Source organism: Melospiza georgiana, chromosome 18, assembly GCF_028018845.1.
Source record: "Melospiza georgiana isolate bMelGeo1 chromosome 18, bMelGeo1.pri, whole genome shotgun sequence".
NCBI classification, from domain to species: domain Eukaryota; kingdom Metazoa; phylum Chordata; class Aves; order Passeriformes; family Passerellidae; genus Melospiza; species Melospiza georgiana.
Window position 1 is genome coordinate 5870225 of NC_080447.1, and position 20813 is coordinate 5891037.

The window sequence follows — 20813 nt, forward strand, 5'->3', positions numbered from 1 at the left end:
GTTGCACCTGTTCAGTTCAACGCCTTGCTATCCAGCCTGTGCATCAAAAAGAGCAGGGGAATTGATGTTATCCTGAGAGACAATGCTTTTGTTTGAAAGCATCTGCTTAGCTGACACTTCCCAATTTTCCAGTATGCTACACTGTAAAACAAACAGCTTTTGTAAGTTTGGGGGCCTTTACCCCATCTTTGAATGACATTCCCTAAGGTTTTGGACATTTCTACTTTCTTTAAGTTTGATAAAGTAAAAAATCTACTGTCACATGGGGCTTCAGCATCTCTGCCTTCATGCATGGCTGGGAGGAGTTGAGTCTGATCCTTTGTTACTGGAGCAGGGGCTGATATTTTGGCTAGAGCTGGCAACAGAGGAGGATTTTTTTATTCCCCAAAAAAGGCAGGAAAATGAAAACTCTGCCAGACTTTTGCAGCCACGCAGGGAAACCTGCTCTCCTCTGCCCAGTGCCTGCAGGGGTTTGGGTGGCTGACCCTGGGAAGTGCAAAATCTCCACCAAAATCTCAAAATGAAAATCTCCACCAAAATCTCTGCTCTGTTGCTTCAGGTCTGGTTTTGACTATTCAGCCAAACATTTTCCCTTTGAAATTATGGTAAGAGAGGCATGGACAGAGCCCAGCAGATTTTACAGCATTCCCAAGGGCAGGATTCAGGACAATTCTCCACCTAAACATACTGGGAGGGATAGCTGCCAGGAATACAAGTTCTCATGCATTCCTACACACAAGGTTCATTGGCATCAGGAGATTATTTTCACTCAGTGCTCAGGTTTTTTCAATTATGACACTCATTTTATATATGGGAGAACATATATGGAAATTACTCCAATAACACTTCACCATCAAATAACACTTCTCCCAGAGAACCACAGAACAAGCTCTAGCTTAGCTGTGTGCTTGCACAACAAAAATAACCTGTTCCTTACAAGAAAAGCTTCTCTTTCTTCCATTTCATAGAGGAAATAAGATGTGTTAGTGAGGGCTAGAAGTCCTGCTAATACTTTACTGCTGCAAAGAAAAATCAGGACATTAAACATTCTGAGCTGGCTGCAACATATTTTCTACAGTGGTATAGACCCTGAAAAACTTAAAATAATATATTATTTAGATAATATAATCTGATTATATAATCTCTAATAGATATTCAAAAATCTCTGATATTGAGAAGAAAAAGCTGGGATATATTTATTATGATAAATATGCTAGAATCAAACTGTAATTTTGTAATTATTGTGTGATTTGTAATCACAAACAAGAAGTTTACTGCCATTGCCTCTATTTGGCGCACAAACAAAATCTGCTGTTGTCTCCTGTACCAACAGAAATTCGTATCCTAAAGCAAAGGTTTCTGGGCTAAAAGAAATAAAAGCAGAGGCAGCAGCAGGTAGGAAAGCAGAACAAAATGTGAGAAAAGCATCTTGAGTGCCCAGCCAGGCTTGAGGCTTTGCTGCAGCGGAAGGACAGGGGGAGGTGACTCCAATTCAGGAGCTTCTTGGTCACACTGGCTGACTCTGCACCTCTGTAGTGCAACATGTTTTTAATTTGCTGCATGGGAATGAAAATACCTCCTGAAAAGCAATTAAACTGCCAAATGTGTATGAACCTATGCTTGTAGATGGAATTGAAGGTTTATTCTATCAGAATGAGAGAGTGGACAACGGTAAGAGGGGAGTTCAAATGAAGTAAAATACAATATTTCTCATCAAGCTTGGAGTATTATAAGTCCTGAGCTTGCATACTGAAATCATGTTTACTTTCATAAATTTTGCCTGTGCAATGTAGACTTGAGTATAAATTCTCCCAGTTCATATCTTTAATACTGGTTTGTGAAAATACATAGATTGAATATTTCAAATGGAAGCCAGAATGGGGAGAAAGCAGTTTAATACTTTGGGAATGCAAATTCAGATGGTTTTATTCACAGGCTGGACATGGACTTTTTACATGGCCTTGGACATTGATTCTACCTTGCTCCTCAATTTAAAAATGAAAAGCCCTCTCCTTTAAAAAATGAACAGCTCTGGGAATGACATGAATATAAAGCACAAGCAAACTGACAAGCTCAGCAATGGAGAGGGGAGACCCTGGGCAAGTGTGCACACAGAGAAACTGGACAAGAGTGGGATTTCAAATTCTGTCTCAAGCTCATGGAGATTCAGTTCTCTCCAAAACATAGAGTGTCCAAACCAAAGAGTCAAGCTCAGCTTTGGCACATGTCCTCCTTGTGCTGGGGGCCACAGAGCTGGGTGTAATCCCAAGTGGGGCCCCAAAAAATGGGGAAGGGCAGGATCCCCTCCCTTCCCTGCTGCCCATGGGGACGGATGAGCACAGGACACCTTTGGCTCCATGAGCTCCATGTCAACAAACACCCCCACATCCTCCTCAGGGCTGCTCTCAAACCTTCTCAGTGGGCAAAATCTTCTTATACAAAGACCTTCTACTATCTCCACTCTCATTCATTTTCCGTAGCAAATCCAGTCTGAAGGGTTTTCCTGTGACTCATCTGCAGACAAGTGCATCGATTGCAGCCTCTAGATCTAACCAGAACCAACTCAGGAGTGTCCAAACATGACAAGGGAGGCACTTCTCCCAGTGACACAGATATTTAATCATCTGGCATGGCCTGATGAGATACCCACAATGCGAATGTCAAAAAGCTCATCTGAGTGACTCATCAAAGCTCCTCAGCAAAACTGTGGGAGAGCATAATCTGAAGTGAAACATCCCTGCATTGCAAAGGGTTTCATGCCTCTGAGAGCTGCTGAGCGGGATTTGAGCTCTGCAGCCTTTGCTTTTGCATTTCCCAGCAGAACACATCTCATTCATCCTCATCCCCCTGCCCACAGCAGCAAATAACAGCCAGGTCAAACCTCACCAAGCTCCATTTGTGAAAATTCACTTTGTCTTTAGGGTCTCTGGGCCAGATCTGATGCACAGCTCCAATATTTGCATAACTACAGATTTCCCCAGCATTATTCCAGGATGGATTTTATGATACATCAAGACAGATGAGACCATTAAACAAGTCAGTGTAGTTGCATCAAACATGGTATCGAGGCAGCAGATTGTTTTCTTTTTGCCTCTTCTGATACCTGAGTTTTGGTTTTTTTGTAGCAAGGGTTTGAGAAAACAAATGCTGAGTCAATACTTCTGAGATCAGTTTAACATGTAACACAGCTAAAGAAATTTGTAGTTAAGCTGAAGTTTTGTTTTTGGCAGCTTGAACTGCCTAAAATCCTAATTCAAATGCAATCTACTCAGAGACCACAGCTGCTTAGCTTGGCTAAACTTTTCTCACCATTTAATAAGATACTTTTTTATTTAACTTTCAGTTCTGCCTAGGAGCCCCAGTGGGTCTTTTAAAACAGAAGATTATTATTAGAAATTAATTAAGTATTCTTTTCAATTCTGTCTCCTGAGAGCAACTAGGCATTGTTGCTGATCTCCTCTGCATTAAGACATCACTGATTGTCATTCATGGGATGATAGTGTGGATGTCTCATCTGGAAAATATATAACTCCATAAATATGAAAGATTTGAAAGTTATTTAATACAAAATATAATAAATCAGTGCAAATAATAAACATGTAATTGCAATGTCAAGCACAGCACAGGCGTGTGAAGACTATAAACAGTGGAATAAAAATAGACACACATTCCAAAGACAAAAAAAACCTTCCTGCAATTACAGGACCCCGATGGATTGCATTTAGTCCATGTTTCAGCACACTGCAAACCCTGACTAAACAATTCTAAGAATATCAAATGCAATTAAAGACAATTGATTTGATAAGCTGGGGTTATTTTTAAGGGACCAGTGACTATAAAGTGTTTGTTGCACTGTCTCCCTCCCATTGCACGTGACTACAGGAAGCACAGACTAAATCTGCCACCTCTGAAAGCTTTTTCTAAATGAACCAAACCCAAAAAGCACTGATATCCTGATGTAATTTTTGATCTGAGGCATTGAACATGCATATTAATGTACTACTGACAGAAATTAGCTGTGCATTTAATTTGGCACTCCATGCTTGAGATGGCAGTTGGTTTATTTCATTTTCACTCAGCTCAGGGTGTCTGTAAAAGTAACTGCTGTCATATTCCAGCCAGGAGGGATGTGAGGAATACCACCATGGGTCAGCAGAACAACAATCAATCTCTTGCTCCAAATAATAATAATAATAATGCAGAATTCCACTTACTTTTTAGGTCTGTAGTCAGGGATGGACCTGTCCAGTGATATCCTGTCACTGAGCTGGGCATTGTAACCATACTCTTCATACTTAGTCTCTGATTCATGGCTGTCATCTCTCAGGGTGGCAGCCATTCCCCCCTGGCCCAAGCCTCCTGGACCTTCCACTAATCCCATGGGCTTTGCCAGACCTAAATGAAACACAGACAAAAAAAATCAAATTATTAAGATAATAATATAGATATAATAGATAGAACCTTTTCTGTGACACAGAATGTTTTCAGATAAATGAGATCTGAACTCCCAGCTCTTAAAACCCTCATGACTCTGTGGAAATTATCCTCAGCTTACCAAACCAAAGTCCAAATCAACACATCTTGTAGTGTCTGTGCATAATGAGCAAACTATAAAGAATCAATTAGCAGCTTTCACGATTCCTTCTTTTTCCAAAATGGCTCATTATTGTTAAGATAATTAAGAAAAAAATTTTTCCCATTAGAACTGGAGGGTTTCCCCATGTAGCCCATTAAAGCTTCATTCATTTTAAGGGAGAGATGCTGAATTTCTGCCACATGTGGGTGTGCTAGTTTAACTCCACATTAGTGTCAGTTCTGGTTCTTGCTCTGTGACTCCAGGACCCTGCAGCCCTGGTCCAGGTTTGGCTCCTATGGACTGGCCACCAGCTTCTGCTGGGTGGTAAATACAGGATAAATCTGATTTCACTGCCTGAATCAACAGATGGGTGATTTGGACTCGAATACCCACCCTGCCCAGCCTCTGTTGCCACAAAGATGTGCTAAAACTATTTTAATGGAGCTGACACTCCACCTGGGAATCACTCCAGATTTCCTCTGCACTTCACATCTGACAAATGAAATATGTAAGATACTCAGCTCTGTAGAGCTCACAGCAGCAGAAAGTTTGGACACTCAGTAAGTGCTGAGAAATCAGCCAATTAATAATGCATTTACAAGTTTCATTCACTGGTCGACTCAAAAATAAAAATAAAAATAAAACCAATATGAAAATGCTCGTATGATCACAACACCAGGAACCTCTTCCATGGCAACAGGCATTTAATTTGGTGCTGAATCCTCAAAAATAAGCTCCTCAAATATCCTGTGTTTAATGTCAAAGCTCTCCTTTCCAAAAGGCTGGCTATCAGCAAGTCATTATAAGTGATAAAGTTATTTATAATAACCCTGGGAACGCCATACAGGAATGTGTGACTCTCCCCCAAATCATTTATGACACCAAGTAAAGCAATTAGAGCTTGACCCACTCAACATGTTTCAAATCAAGACTTTTTCAAGAGGAAAATGTCATTATTTCAACTAAATGATTAACAAGAAAGAAAGGAAACTGTCAGCATTTGGTAGCAACAAACACACATGGCAGTACAAGCGTGGGACTGGCTTCTCCAGGTGCCATTAAGGAGGGCAGATCAGACCCTTGTGAGGAAATTCTCTTTCACCTCAATGCAAACAATGTCCTTACTTGTTACAGCTCCATCACCATCTCTGTTTAATGACAGGACAGCCCATAGAGACATTGGTTCATTACTGATCTAAATGGGTAAAATTCTGCATTTTCTCCTGCAATGTTTATGACAAAATCCTGTGCTGAGATAAAGTGCAACAATATAAACAGTCACAAATTAACATAAGAGGAATTCTGCTACTGAATTTCAGACGCTGCTGACAAAAACACAAAAATGCTGCAATCAGTGGTGAGTCAGGACAGATCTTGCTTGTGTTTGTGTCTTTGATGCCTTCATGCTCCTCATCACCATGCAGTGAAACATGACTAAAACTCAAGACTAGTCTGGATTTCAAACAGAGAAATTCTTCTAGCTTATTAAATGAAGCACTTCAATCCATGCTCAGTATTCTGAAAATATTTTAGGGAGCTTCATTTTGAAGAAAATGGTCACTTTTGTCCTTTTTGTTCCAATTTAGGATGAGAGGCTACTTGGCATTTGACTTTCCTTTGGAAAAATTTGAGCAGAGGGCCCTGCATGCCTGGGCTGACAATGATTCCCTGCTTGAGTAATTACAGAAATTACATGTCTGAGACTCCACATCTCTCCCCACTCAAAAGGAGAAGCAGAGCAGCCCAATCTTCCTGCATGACACAGACTTAGACTTAAGAGACACCAGCAGCAGTGATGCTGCAAGCTCTGCCTCCAATGCCCAATATATGGAATCTAAAAGAGGCTCAGTTTCTGAGAAAAGTCAGCAGTTCCCTCCATAAACAGAGTAAAATTAAACACTTTAAAAGTCAAAACCCCAGAAAACTTGACAAAGACTATGTCCTTGAAAGACCATAATGTGGAAATTCATTTGATGATCACCTGGAATCATCTGGGCTATGTTCTGATGTAACATCAAAGCAAATTGAAGATGAAGTCATTAAAATAAACTGACCTGCTTTAATGAAAGGGTCTCCAAGATGTTGTACGCTCATTTCACTTGAAACAACAATCTAATTCCAGTGGTTGAGAACTTTATTCTTCATACTCTATGCTCTTGCAGTTTATGGAACAAAATCCTTGAGCCTTTGTGGCACAAGTAATGTGAGAATGGAACTTCCACCCCACAGGAAGCATCAAACACTTGGATATTTTACTTCTGACAGAATTGGTTAGACAGCCTGCAAAACCAGCCATGATGACAATAATTTCATATACCTTTTTCTAAATCTGATATTCTAGCTCTTTGTGCTGCTGATATGATCTTGTTGTGGGAAGGAATCATCATTTGTCTGACTTCCCCTCAGAGCATATTGCTGTGAGCTTGTTGCTCCAGCTACCACATCGTAGCTTAGTCTGACTGACAGTTACTCCAGAAATGCAGTCACATTGACCAAAATAAAGCAGCAATTAAATAAATGGTATCACATTGCTGCCTTCTTCAAAAAGAGCACCAAAGTGTCTCTGGAAGGTCTTAGGAAGAATGAATACACTGTATTTTATATATGTGCATGTGTGTGAGAGGCAGCAATTACAGGCAATGCTCCTCAATGCATGGTTGGTTAGCCAGACCATGCCTCACATATTTCCATTGCATTTTCCATCTCAAAGTTGATTTGCTGTTGCTTCAGCAATCGTCTCCTCAACAGAGAGCTTTCTCCCATCACTTTCTAGGTCACAGTGATGACTTGCTAACCCTCAAATCCACAGTTACTGCACTGGTCAGCCTTAAAAAATAAAAAGAAAATTAAAAAAAGGACAAAAAAGACACAAAGAAAAGGAGTTTCAGTTCAGCAGCATCTTCACAAAAATAGGTTGGTATCAAGAATTGGGATGCTTATCTTGCCTTTGAGTTATTCACCTGGAGCCCTAATTCTCACCCATTTTTCCACTGCATCAGAAGCCAACGAGGGCAAAGCACAGAGCCAGAGCAAGGATTGAGATCATGGGGCCAGCTCTGCAATGGGGATGTGCAGAAAGGGGATGCCCAGTGAGCAGCTATTCTTCAATCTATCCTTTCTTTAAATTTTCTGGACTAAAAATATCTGCAGCTGATACACTGGGAATGGTCATAGGCTGCTCCATGCTGCAGATGACAATGAGGTCACAAATAATTAGTGTCTGTCATTCATTTCTAATTTATTGCTCTCACTGCAGAGATTTCTGTGTAGGACAGAAATTGTTGGGAGAATGGAGAGCAGAACAAGCCAGCCTCAGTTCCTTAACCAGATTAATTACTCCACTGGATGCATCATTTTCTAGGAAGAAAAGAGATCTTCTATTTTTCATCGTAAACCTTCTCACAATGGGAAAAGCACTAAGGAGATTTATATGAGAAACTATGGCAAAATCTAGATCAGATTATGGCTGTGATTATTTTGCTATCATTTTTTTCTTATTTGCAGCCCAATTACAGGCAGCTGTAAATCAGGTTCAGCCAAGGTTCTCAGACAGAATTAAACTTCTGACAATTCAAAATAAAAATAAGTGATTGAAAATAATAATAGAATGTCAGAACAGTGGGAGAGCTGCTGCAAAATCTGCAAAATGCCCTTGCTGGCCTGTCTCAGCTCCAGCTTGAGAAGGGCTTTAAACCCAGACTTCTGAGCTTTATCTACACTTACATCATCTGTACATTTAAACAGCTGCAGAAAATTATTTCTGTTTCTAGCCCTTAAAAAGAGGGGATAAAATATTTCCTTCTAAAACACCTGACATAGGTTAAAAAACCTGACATAGCCACCCAGCAATTCTACCTGTGACTCTTGAAACACTGAAACAGGAAACATAAAACTCATCAGCAAACCAGTTGTTTCCTTCTTTCTCCAATTATTATTTCTCAGCTGAAAATACCACTGCATACCATGTAAAGCAAGAAAAATCTTTGGATCCTAGCTTAATCAAAAGAAAAAAAAAAAAAAAAAAAAGAATCAGGGACAATAGAAACTCCACATAGATTGACAAAGCTGACTTTGAGCATTTCCAGTTTCAGCTTTGCAAAGAAAAGAAAAAGGCTCAGAGATTCTGGACTAGGTTCAGTAACAGCTTAAACAAGACTCAGCTTACAATGTCTTTTTAAGCTATTTTTACATAAACCCACCTGTTTAAAGGCAGGAATTAAAGCAGGTGCAGCTATTGAACCAGCCCCAATGCTTCCACCTTGAATTACTGTATTGTGCTAATTTTGTGATCTCGTTCTGTTGCAGCTAGAAACTTCAGCTGAAGGCTAGAGCCTCAAAGAATGGCATGGAGTGAAGCACTGATCTTCCTCCTTGAGGAGCTGCATGTCAGAGTGAAGCAGGTGCACAAGAAAAGCAGCTGGTTGGAGGAGGAAGAGTGCAATACAGGTGAGCCATTCAACCCTGAGCTAAAGGTCTCAGCTCACCAGCTGTTTATAACTTCATTTCAGTGATGCCTAAAAATAACTGTTAGCTGATGATTTCTAAAAGAACACGCACACACACCAGAGAAAGGCTCTCTGGTGTAAGCAGCCCCTTTTCTCTTACACACAGCCCCATAATGGCATAAATTTGGTGAATGCATTGGCAGTTCACTGCACTAATATTAAACCTGCAAAAGTAAAAAAATTTTTCTGTTGCAAGCGTGAGGACCAACAATATGCAGGAAAAAAAAAAAATCTTATTTGGAACTATTTCACTATTTGACAGAGTTTCAGCCAACTTTGCACACAGTAGCATGCAGCATGGGGAGTTGCTGGTGTCTTGCTCATGATTCAATTTAAATGTTAAACAGAGCCTGGCCCTTAATTTCTGCATATCCCAACTTTCCATATCCCAGATCAGCTTCTCCCAACCACGACCCTGAAGCAAGCCTACATAATATGTCAGATTTGCTGCCCAGAGAACTGATCTGAATTTTGCCCATATCAAAAGGTGCTCCCTTTCTGAGCTAGAAGGAATGCTGAATGTGGAGCAGATTTATTTTACATACAGCAACATTCAGCAAATCTCATCCCACAGGGATGCAAGTCCAACTTCTGGAAATTGGAGAGCAACAAACAAAACCCCATCTAATTTAAGTGACTCCAGCACTTCCATTTATCTGAAACCCAAAACACAGTCTGATTTTTTTATAGTTGTATTCAAGTTTGCTGCATCCTTGCTTGAGAAGTTTATGTCCCCTGGTGCCTGGTATCAGCCCCAAATATCTCTGCAGATATATCAGGGAGAAGACAAACAGCATCCTTCAGCTAATACCTTGAAAAGGACAAAAGTACAGCAACCTGTAAAGCTGAAGCACTTGATATGCAACTTTTTGTCTCTAGAAACAGGAGGTGCAGTGGTTTTGTAGCTTAACCTCATCTCCAGACCCCAGTGGAAAGCCTGAGATAGCATTTCTCAGTCTTGGTGCCCAGATGAGAGGCAATGCTGTAGGATCTCATCCATGTGTGAGCAGGTGAATGATGGGGAAGGGGTGAAGTGATTTGGGAGCTCTGCCTGTAGGGGGGCTGCTCCTTTCCCACCCCAGCAGCCAGTCAGGCACAGAGTGCAGAGCCAGGAGCCTGGGAAATTATGTGGATTATATGGAAATTGGACTAATATCCAACCCCTTGTGTGCTTTGCCATATGTTTCTTCTTCAAAGCAGGGACTTTTCCAGGTTGCAGAGAGCACTCCGAGACACAACGTGCATATCTGTCAAATGCTCAAAATACATTTTATGGAAAATTCCATGAAGGTGCCCTGGGCTGTTCTCAGCAGCTGGGCTGGAAGCTGACCCTTATTCCATCCTACACACTCTGCTCCCACCATATTGATGCTTTAATCCTTAAATCCTACATGATAACTCCTACCAGGACAGGATTTGGTGAGGAGAATTTTTTTCCTTAGAGTTTCCATGACATGTAGTCCAGACTCAGAATACCACTGGTGCTACATGAGCCCAAAGAGCTCACGTTGTCCTTAAAATCATAAATGGTAACTCCTACCAGGACACGATTTGGTCAGAACATTTTTTTCCTTAGAGTTTCCATGGCATGTAGTCCAGATTTAGGATATCACCGCAGCAGGTGCTACATGACCCCAAAAAGACAGATCCCACCCCAAAGCACTCGCCATCAATACAGAGAAGAACCAGATGCAAGAAAGATAATGAAGAAAGAAGCCATGAAAGCAATATAAAAAGGTCAAGGTGTTTCTGAAATGGTCCTTTTTGTAGAATAGCTAGAATAGAATAGAATAGAGTAGAATAGAGTAGAGTAGAATAGAGTAGAATAGAGTAGAGTAGAATAGAGTAGAGTAGAGTAGAATAGAGTAGAGTAGAGTAGAGTAGAGTAGAATAGAATAGAATAGAATAGAATAGAATAGAATAGAATAGAATAGAATAGAATAGAATAGAATAGAATAGAATAGATAAAAGCTCCCTAGTCATTCAGGTAATTTTGAGATGATGAAAGGTGGCAGTTCTGAGTCTGTAGAGGGAAGGAGTCCATCTCTGGTAAAGCTACCCCATGCCAAATGCAAGACTCAATACTTTGAGGAAGAGGAGAGGAATATCTGAAGAAATAAAAGGGCTGAGGTGTAGAAGACAGGAGTAGCAGGACAAACTGTGTTAGTCATCATGGCACAACGTGGAGAGGGATCTGGTTCAGCAGTGCTGACAAAAGCCTGCTGGGGACAAAAAGGAACAGGGTGTTCCTTTTTGCAGAGCCATGTTCTCCCTGAATCTGCTATTCAGTGGTGCAGCACACACACCACTGCCCTCTTACAGTTGCCTCATCTTTTGTTCCTTGGCTTCACAGAAGCTGCAGCACTGCGTAGGCTACTGCCTCTCTAGACACAAAATTCATTAGTGCTTTTTAATTGGAAGAAATACTGTGTTTTTATGTACAGATATCTAATATCAAAAGTAATTGCTTTTATAGAACACTCATTTGGAGCTGGTTACCCCTTGAGATGAGAAAATGTATTCTAATTACAACAGATAATTCAGGAGGAGATAAACAGATTGAGGATTGGAAGGACCAAGAAATAGCAGCTGTACAGTCCACTGGAGATGAAGATAAAAGCTCATTTGTGAGGTAGGACTCTGATCCCAAATTTACAGATAATAAGAGAGGTGCCAGAGTTTTGCCAGAAACTTGATATAAACAAAAATAGATTTCCTCCTTAAGCAAGGAAGAGCTGTATAAGGATGCATTTTGAGAGGCAAAAATAAAAAGCCCCTACCCTAGAAGCATAATTTTAAATTATATGTGTGTGACTGATTTTTTTTTTTTAATTTTCCTTTCAATGATCAAAAAGTTCATTCACAGAGAAAGATCACTCTGTTATCTTTAAATAAATAACAGATGCCATGATTCTTCTAGAAGTTTTTAAATCCCAGATGACTCGTGGTTTTTGCTGGTGAAACATAAAATGCATTTTTCTCTTCAGGGCTTTGGAGGAAAGCCAAAAAACTCCTCTGGTGATGGCATAAATCTGGAGTTGAGGGGGAGGAGCTGAAATGTTGGTGTATCTGCCTGGCAGCCCACTGATATTAAAAGGAGACAAAATGTGAGTGTCATCAGTTTGGCACCTGTCCCCTGGCAGTGGCCAACACCTGAGGCTTCAGAGGAAATGAAACACAAACGATGAAGCACTTGGCCAATTAAACTCTGCTCAGCCCCTGGAAGCAGAGCTCCCTCTGAACCCCACAGGCAGGTAACTAAAGCCCTGAAGCATAATATTAGATTACCCTCATTATCTTAACTCAGACAGGTAGAAACAGGGCATAAAACTACCCAGTGTCCTTTAAAAGCCCGGCCACTAATATTAGATTCAATGGGCTCCTGCAGCAATGAATTCTGTGCTGCTGTCACGGTCAGAGTGTCACCAACTCACATGAAATGGATCATCTGTATCAATATATTAGATTTTCTTTAATTTTTCCAGGGAAACAGAGGCGAAAACTCCTGGGTGAAGTGATCATTAAAACAATAACAGAGCCATTCTAGAGGAAGGGAGAGTGGCTTCTCCTTGAAAAGCTCCATGGTGCAAGAGTTAAAACTTTGGGGCTGTTTAATTAGATTCAGGAACAAGCTGGTTCAACCAAGTTAAAGGGTTTTAATTCCATAAATGAGGAAAATATCTTGTGAAGAGCAAGGAGTTTGCTTGTGTTAATCAAAGGTAGGGAAGGGAAGCAGTGGACCATGGTGGGAAGGGAGGTGTGACCCAAGGTCTGACAGGATGGAGCCACAACTGGAAAGCTGCTGTTGGATGCAATAACATTTCCTTGACCCTACAGAGCTGACTGCACACCTCTAATCACTAAAAATACCCCTTTTGACTTCTGGTGCAATTCTAGATGAGAAGTCCCTGACTGCTCTATTCTCAAACCAGCTCCACTACAACAGTCAATCCCACAGGCACAGGTTCCAAAAGGAAAAAAAGTTATCTTTAAACACAAGGAAACAAAAAGAAAATGTATCTAATTTCAGGTCCTATGCAGGTTCACACTGTTCTAGACTCCATTGTGCTGATAATAAAGTCCAAACTCATCAAAGGCTCTCCCACATCTGACATTGCCCAACCTGCCAAATTACTGCCCAGGGCTGACCCTCAGGTCTCTGTCTCAGAGGGATTTTGGCCAAGGTTAAAGAAGATTCTTCTCTCCTGCTCAAGGGTGTTTGGAGAGCCCTGACAAGGGCCAGACAAGCCCATCTCCTGCAGCATCATTTTGCAATCATGCTCCACATTATTTGCAGACACTCATATGCCTCCCTGCTCATTTACCTAAACAGCCGGCTATTAAATTAAACTAACATAATCACACAGATAGCTTTCCCAACAACAAAGTCATATAGAACACTTTGCTGTTTTGTATGGCTGGAAAGCTGCTGGTTGTTCAGCTCATTTTGCACAGCAGAGGATGGCAGCATTAAACCCAGACATGGGAGCTGCTGGAACTCAGAGTCGCGTCGTGCTTGAAAGTGGATCTCCATTTCCCACTCCTGTGAAATTACTCACTGAGTTCACCTCTGGCAATGCAACCACAATAAAGAGCCAATGTTAACAACTGCAGACCTGCTGGCTGCAGCCCCTGCTCTCCTTCTGTGCTCCAAGAGCCACTGCCTGCTCTTCCTATTGGCATCAGAGAATAAAATTATCTGAGAAAGTCCCTGGTTTGTCAGAGCAGGGCTGGCTCTCTGTCTGCTGCCTCTCCATCTCAGCATCAGACATTTCTCCTTGGGAATAGATGGGAGAAGGCATCAGCTGCTATTGAGGATGAGAGGTTTCAAATACTTCCACCCAATCTCCTGAAAACCAGTTAATTTGGATATTGGTTTTCACAGGAGCCAGAAAGAGCCCTGATTCCTCTCCTTTCCTTTCAGTGTGGTATTGCCTTAAAAGCTCTCTAAGGGTGACATACTTTTTTTTTTTTTTTTTTTTGCATCATTGCACATTGGTTTCAAAACATACTCGTTTTCCTGACAGATTGTCTATTTCAGATCTGTAGATCTGTGTATTTTTCTTGACCTGTCTTTGTATTCTTCTTTCTCAGCCTCATCTTTGACACCTCTCAGGGAGCTTGGCTTTTGGCTCTCTGCTTTTCCTCCTCTTTCCTGCCTTCACTCTATTTTCCTATCTCATGTCAACATACACCACAGCTGTGCCTTGCTTGTCAATGCCAGGCTGCAATGCCTCCTTCCATCAACCTCTTAATATGTGTATGATTTAATTTCTTAGCAGCAGGACAAGTCAGCTCAAAAACAAACACAGGGCACATTTTAAACAGCAAAAAGACAGTCCTGAACCCAGCATCTAAACAAAAGTGCTTACAAATTAACAAATTATGGTATATTTGAAGCTAAAATGGATGAAGTAAATTATTCTGCAGAGTCCTTCTAATTTTGAGATGAAGTGACAGCCACATTTATAACAGATCTATCTATTAGAGGATGTGCCCAACTAAAGGTCTGAGTCTCTCCTGCTATCAAAGTGGGAATAAAAGGAGATTCCACAGTGCTGAGAATCTTACTTGGTTCTGAAGAGCCTTGCTATTGTTAAAGGAAATGTTGAGTCTGGGTTTGGTTCTGGCTCTAGAAAGGAAAGCTTTAGCTCTTTGTATTCATAAAAGAAAGCCTATTTAGAAATGAAAGACACGATGTTGCATGGATAGCTTATAACATACAATTAATCAGGGATTTATCAAGGACAAATAAAAAGGATTAGGTACCACATTCTCTGGGGGAAGCAAATCAAAGGATGAGATAGCTTTGCAAAAGAAAGGAGAAATGAAGATAAATAGCAATTGCCAATAAATTTGAGAAAATAAAGATGTAATGTTAGGGGGAAAATATTGGCACAATGTTTTATTTAAAAGCGGTAATAAAAACATTGCTTACTTTGATTTCTGCCCTTTCTGGTTTATTGTTGATATAAAGATAAATTGACTCAGACTTCCAGGAGCGGGAAAGCTACAATCTCCTATTACAGGCACTGTAAAAACCAGCTCTCCTATAATAACTGATTCATTATTAACAAGATTGGCTTCATTGCATGTGGGTATTTGTAGGAATTGACTGTGACCCAGGGCTGATTTGGGCCCCGACAAACCCACAGCAGGACCCCTGGGCTTGCCTTGGAGAAGACAGGATGCATTTGGTAACAATGTGCTGCTTTGATCTACCGAGAGAGCACGTTTAAATTACCACACATATATAGAATTCAGATCATATATAAAGACAAGTTTTTGAAGATGTGGAACAACCTTCTTCAATTTACCTTCCTAATACCACTGACTGCGACAGTGCTTATCTGTTTTTCACCAAGGCAATGCAAAAAGAAACTCAAGTTTTGAGACTCAATTTTTCTTCGAGCTTTCCCCTCCTTTATGCCAAAATTCCATGAAAGAATGAATGTCCCTGTCCCCTGATGTGTCTCCGGTTTGTACTTACGACTACATTATGAGGTGTTAAATTACACAGTAAAAAGAGAAACGAGGACAGTGATAGAAGGTGCCTTTATACAGCAGGAGATCATCCTTCAGTGGAGAGACTGGTATGAATCAAAATTTGAATTTCAGGAACCCGAGTTCTGAGTTTACAGCTCGGGCTCATCGCTCCTCAAGGACACAAAGCAGACGCGCTCTGCGGTCACGCTTAAACCTCAGCTCACACCCACATTGCTCCTTAGCAGCAAGAGCTTTGCAGAACCATGTGGGGCCAGGGAAAGGCAGGGCTGAGCCCTGGGATGGGATGGGATGGGATGAGCAGCAGGATGTGCATGACACTGCTGAGCACAGAGCGTCAGCACTGCTGCTCTGCTCGCTCATAATTTCATTGTTCACTCTACTGAAAGGCACTGAGACAGGCTAGTGGGATCCCAGTCTGCCATTTCAGCAGGATGAAAATAAGGCAGGCTCTCCTGCAGTACTGGTGTAGTGTCAGGGAAATGTCATGCTGCTGTAGTTATTAACTGAAATAAGCAGGGAAGTAGAGAAAAATGCTTGTGCTAACATATTGCCAATTAACAGAGCAAGCAAAGAAGTTCCATGTGGACATCTGAGTCTGGTTCCTTTAAAAGCTCAGAACTTAATTTTCATGATTGTGTTTAAATAAGTAAAAATCCCATTTTTCACCAATATGATTTTTAGCCTGGTTTACAAAGAAAAACCATTTTGTGGGATCATGCTGTCTCCATTTGTCTATCAGTCTGCTTCCCTCTCCATACTCTCCCTTCTCTCTGCTTGTTAGATTTCAAGGACTGCTTCTAACTTCAGCCAAAGCTTGGCAGACAGTCAGAGGTCTCCAAAAATTGCATTTCTGTGAGTGTCACAGAAGCTGACATCTGGGAAGAAAGTGCCATTAAAATGTTCCTACTGAGAGAAGAGGTTTGGTGAGAGATCAAACACAAGAGACCTGTTGGAACTCTAAGAGACCACCCAAGAATTCCCTTGTGGGTTGCCAACCAACAAGAAATTGAGTTTTCTTGGTTTAGCTGCTCAAGGAAGGGAACATATATTTTTAGGATTAAATGTGTTAATTACTGGGTGTCCAGGTCTGTTGGTGCCTGGCTGTTATATACACCACTAATTAACAACATCACAAATTTAACCTGAGGACATGGATAAGGGGAGGGATCAGGGGAGCAGAGAGATGAGCTGTTACCACAGATAAGGAGCCCAGCACAGCCCCCCTGGAAATGCAGGCCAGGTCTCCTGGGTCTGGGACTTGCATTTCAGCAGCTTAAAATATTTTCTTGACCCCTTCTGTCCCCAGTTCCTGTTTCTGTGAGCTCACACCCTCTGCTTCTTGCCAGGGGTTAGTGACAATGATGAGAACCAGGGTAAATGATAAAAGAGTGTTTTCTGGTCACAGATTAGGTGATTCCTAATGAAATAATGAGGATCCCATGTAAAACTACTTTTCCATATTACAGGAAATTCACATGGAAATGCCTGGCTTGCTAGATTAGCACTGCTACCCTTGGAAAGGGAGAACACAGGCTCGGAGGCGAGGCACCCTGACAGCAGGACACACCACTCCATGCAGCTCTCTCTGTTTCCCCTGGAATTAATAAAAAATTAATCCTGCTGATTTTTTATGGTAGGACTGCTTTTCCCTCCCCACCTCTGAAAGGAATATAAAGCAAGGTGTCATCCTAAAACCCACAAAGCCTCATGAGCAGAGGAACAAACAAAACCTCTCTCTCTCTTTTTAACAGGGAATCTGTCAGTTCAGTATCTGTCAAAATACTTTTGAAAATAATCAACCTCTAGCTTCACAACCATATGCTGAGGCACTGAGGAGCCACAGGCATGCAATATCACCCATCAAACAGATTAGAGGCATCTTCTTCCAGCTCAGGGACAAAGCCAGAAGATCATACACTGATTTCTGCCTCTAAAATGAATTTCCATCCTGAAATATCATTTTGCTTTATGACAGCACAGCGTGTCTCAGTCTAGTCATGTTTAATTGGTGCTGATCCTGCATCAGCTGCCTTGTCCTCTGGGCCTGGTTCTGACTTTGCTACTCAGTGCCATAAGGAATCCACACAGGAGCTTTTCCCTCCTGAAACTGGTCCACAATAATATCAACACTCCAAGTTAAGATGCATTGTCAAACTGTGGAATGGCTGTCCCAGAGTGACCTGTTAAATACACCATGGATTAACAATATCACAATTTCATTGGTGCTGCCATGGGGAGCTCCACCTCTCCTTAGGGCCAGAACAGCTCTGCCATGAGCTGGGCACAAACCCTGACCCCATCTCACTCATCCCATGAGCACTTCCATCGACTTTAACAAGGAAAATTTCACACTGGCCTCATTCTTCCACAGGCTCCACTGCGTTTCTTCAACTCCATTTGTGCTCCAGCTTCTTGTTAGGTTGATTAAAGGCTGAGAGATGCCTAAACAAGTAGCCCTGTAGCATATGCAAAAATCCTTCTGCAATGCTCATCTCCTTCTCTGAGGGCTGCATCACTCAGCCCGTGGCCCTTGGCAGGCTGGGCTGCTCCATCCCAGCTTCAAAGTCAGGGCCAGCTCTTTGTTCCCTCATAAATATTTCTCCTCCATTTATGCACATCTTTTGTTCACTCTTCTCATTGTGCAAAGAAGAACTGGAAATTCTCACTTTGTGAACTTTTTAATGAGTGACAGAAAGAGGGAGACAAAGAATCCAGTTATTAGGCAGATCAGGTTCAGAATGAATCACAGAAGAAATTCTTCCTTCCATGATCTCATCTGAGAGGGCTCTCTGCAGCCTGGCTTTGAGTTATGTGGGCCTGGAATGGGAATGTGGCTGTGAATATGGGACCCATACCAAGCTGCCTCTTTCAGGAAGCAGGAGGTTTTGCATCCAACCCCACTGGATACACGCATTAGAAAAGGCACTTCCCTTCTGGAATTAATTTTCGGTTGAATGGAAACGCATCGAGCCAGATGGATCTATTTCAGGAGGAGCATCATGCTGGCACAGGTCTAAAATCAAAGATTATTGGGTTTGTGTATTCAGAGCAGGAATAGCTGAGGGTGAAATGTTCAGTGCAGGTGCTGGCACGGTCACGTCTGTGCCTTTTAAAGGAGCACCCCACCAAGGATGTGCTGAGTGAGTTTGCCAAATGTTAAATTGAAGAAATAGGTGACATTTATAATTAATACCTGCAAGCATTTTCACTGCTCCTTCTGATACTAGCAGCAAATAAACAAAAGACATTTTTCCACTGCTGAGAAAGTTGCAACTTTCTGGCAGATGCAAAAGTTCATTAAAGAGTGGTAGGAATGACTGGCCACCTGGAAGAAAAGTGGAGAATTTGGCTGCCCACATTCCTGTGATGGTTTTGGAAATTCAGCAGCCTAAATCCACAGACCTGGGTCCTGGGGACTCTCCAGACAACACACAAATTTTGTAACAGAACTACCTAAAAAAATGTGGTTTCCATAACCAAGGCTAGCACAGGCTCGCACCCAAACCACCCAACACCCCTTTTTCCATCCCAAACATGAAAATTGAAAGCACCAACTCTTCCAGCAGCTGGGCAGCTCAGCACCGGGCTGGGTAATATCTCCAACAAGCTCAGCTCTCTCTCCCCTCATGCCCCACTGCCATCTGTTACACGGAGCCACCTGCAATCCATCAGCAGCTTCTAGCATTAACAGCTCTGGGCTGGCAAATCTGTTTTTGCTGTTAGAGGTGTGAACAGTGCACAGCCAGCACTCACCCCCAGCTCACAGCAGAGCCATGGGTGCCAGCACTGGCCACCAGCTCAATTCTGCTCCTGGCAGCCACCAGTGGGGCTGAGTTTTGCAGATACAGAACTTTGCAGCTCTCAGTAGCCTCATTTTACACGTGGCTGCATGACCAGTAATCTGTCTTACAAGGAACCCATAGAGCAACTGCAAATTTTCATCCTGAGGAAAACTAACCTTTGGGTTATACAATGCTGTTTCAATTGGGGATATTTTTAGTCTTATCACTGCCTTCAGTTCAGCATGCACAGGAAAGAATACCACCAATCTTTGCTACAACACAAGGCTTGCTTGAAAATGAGTTAATATAACAAAAAATACATTTTTATTTACAAAAGCTGTTCATCCTAGAGGCATATGAGAGCTGTAGAAAAAAATAAACCCAATTTCTAAAAGGGCAGTAAGGCCCCATTGCCAAATAAAATACAAAACCAGCATAAAAAATCCAAATGAAAAACAACCAATTAACCCTACCACCCGACTAAAAATGCTAGAGGGGAAAAAAATAAAAAAAGAAGAAGCAGCAAACTTCCCCAGTATTGCAGGAAAGGGCTTTCCAGCTGTCTTCATGGATATCTTCCAAGAGAAACAAAATCCTGTGCAACAAACCCCCTTTTCCTGTGCAAACGGTCCTGCAGTACCACGGGCAGTACAGCCACCATGAAGTGCATATCTGAGCTGGTCTGAGAACTTCTTTTTGCAAAATACAGACTGGAGCCGAACAGCACAAACACAGAAGCACCAAGAGCCCCCAGGATTAGGAGTCAGAGGCAAAAAAATTACAAAGTTCTCTACTAGAAAGGGGAATTCTTCCAAAACCTCAAGGAGGAAGAGCCCTGTTCTCAACCATTCTGAAGGAGCAAGGCTTCATCCTTTGTACTACACAGACATCATCATGACTACCAAACCTGCTCCTCATCCTGTGGCAAAAATGCCTTCACTTGGCCAAATTTACTACTGGAGTTACTGTACTGATAACTACAGACTGTGCTGATGCCTCTGGATCAATAGCAAAGATTAATTCAGGCAAGTGATTTCCACAGGACTAAGTGCGCGGGTGAGCTGAGGGGAATTTGAATCATTGCTGCAGCGATAAAATCCTGCTTGAGGCAGTCCCCCCGTGCAGGCAGCAGTGTCTGTCACCCCCACACTGCCACAGCAGGGCTGGCAGCATCTGCACTCTGCTTAGAAAGCAGTGCCACTTCTGCACCTGGCTTGGATTCCCAGCTGAACACGAGGGCTGACTCAACCACAGACGCGGCAATTCCAACAGGAACAAAATCCAGCAACACACTGGGAACACAGAGAGAGCAGCCGGCTCCGTGCTGTCAATCCTGTGACCCACAGCTCCTTTCCACAGGGCTGTCCTGGCTTTGCACAGGGGCAGGAGGTGTCAGGAGCCTGCTGGGGCAGAGCAAGGCTTGTGCCAGGGGCTGCCCAACCC

General features: G+C 42.1%; 1 protein-coding gene across 1 annotated transcript in view; it reads right to left on the reverse strand.

The window, feature by feature from the left end:
- GALNT9 (polypeptide N-acetylgalactosaminyltransferase 9) overlaps positions 1–20813 on the reverse strand; it is a 131825-nt gene that overhangs the window by 102945 nt on the left and 8067 nt on the right. The window contains exon 2 of the mRNA XM_058037039.1: positions 4215–4395. Within this exon, the coding sequence (XP_057893022.1) occupies positions 4215–4395 (181 nt within the window). The remainder of the gene's footprint in view (positions 1–4214; positions 4396–20813) is intronic.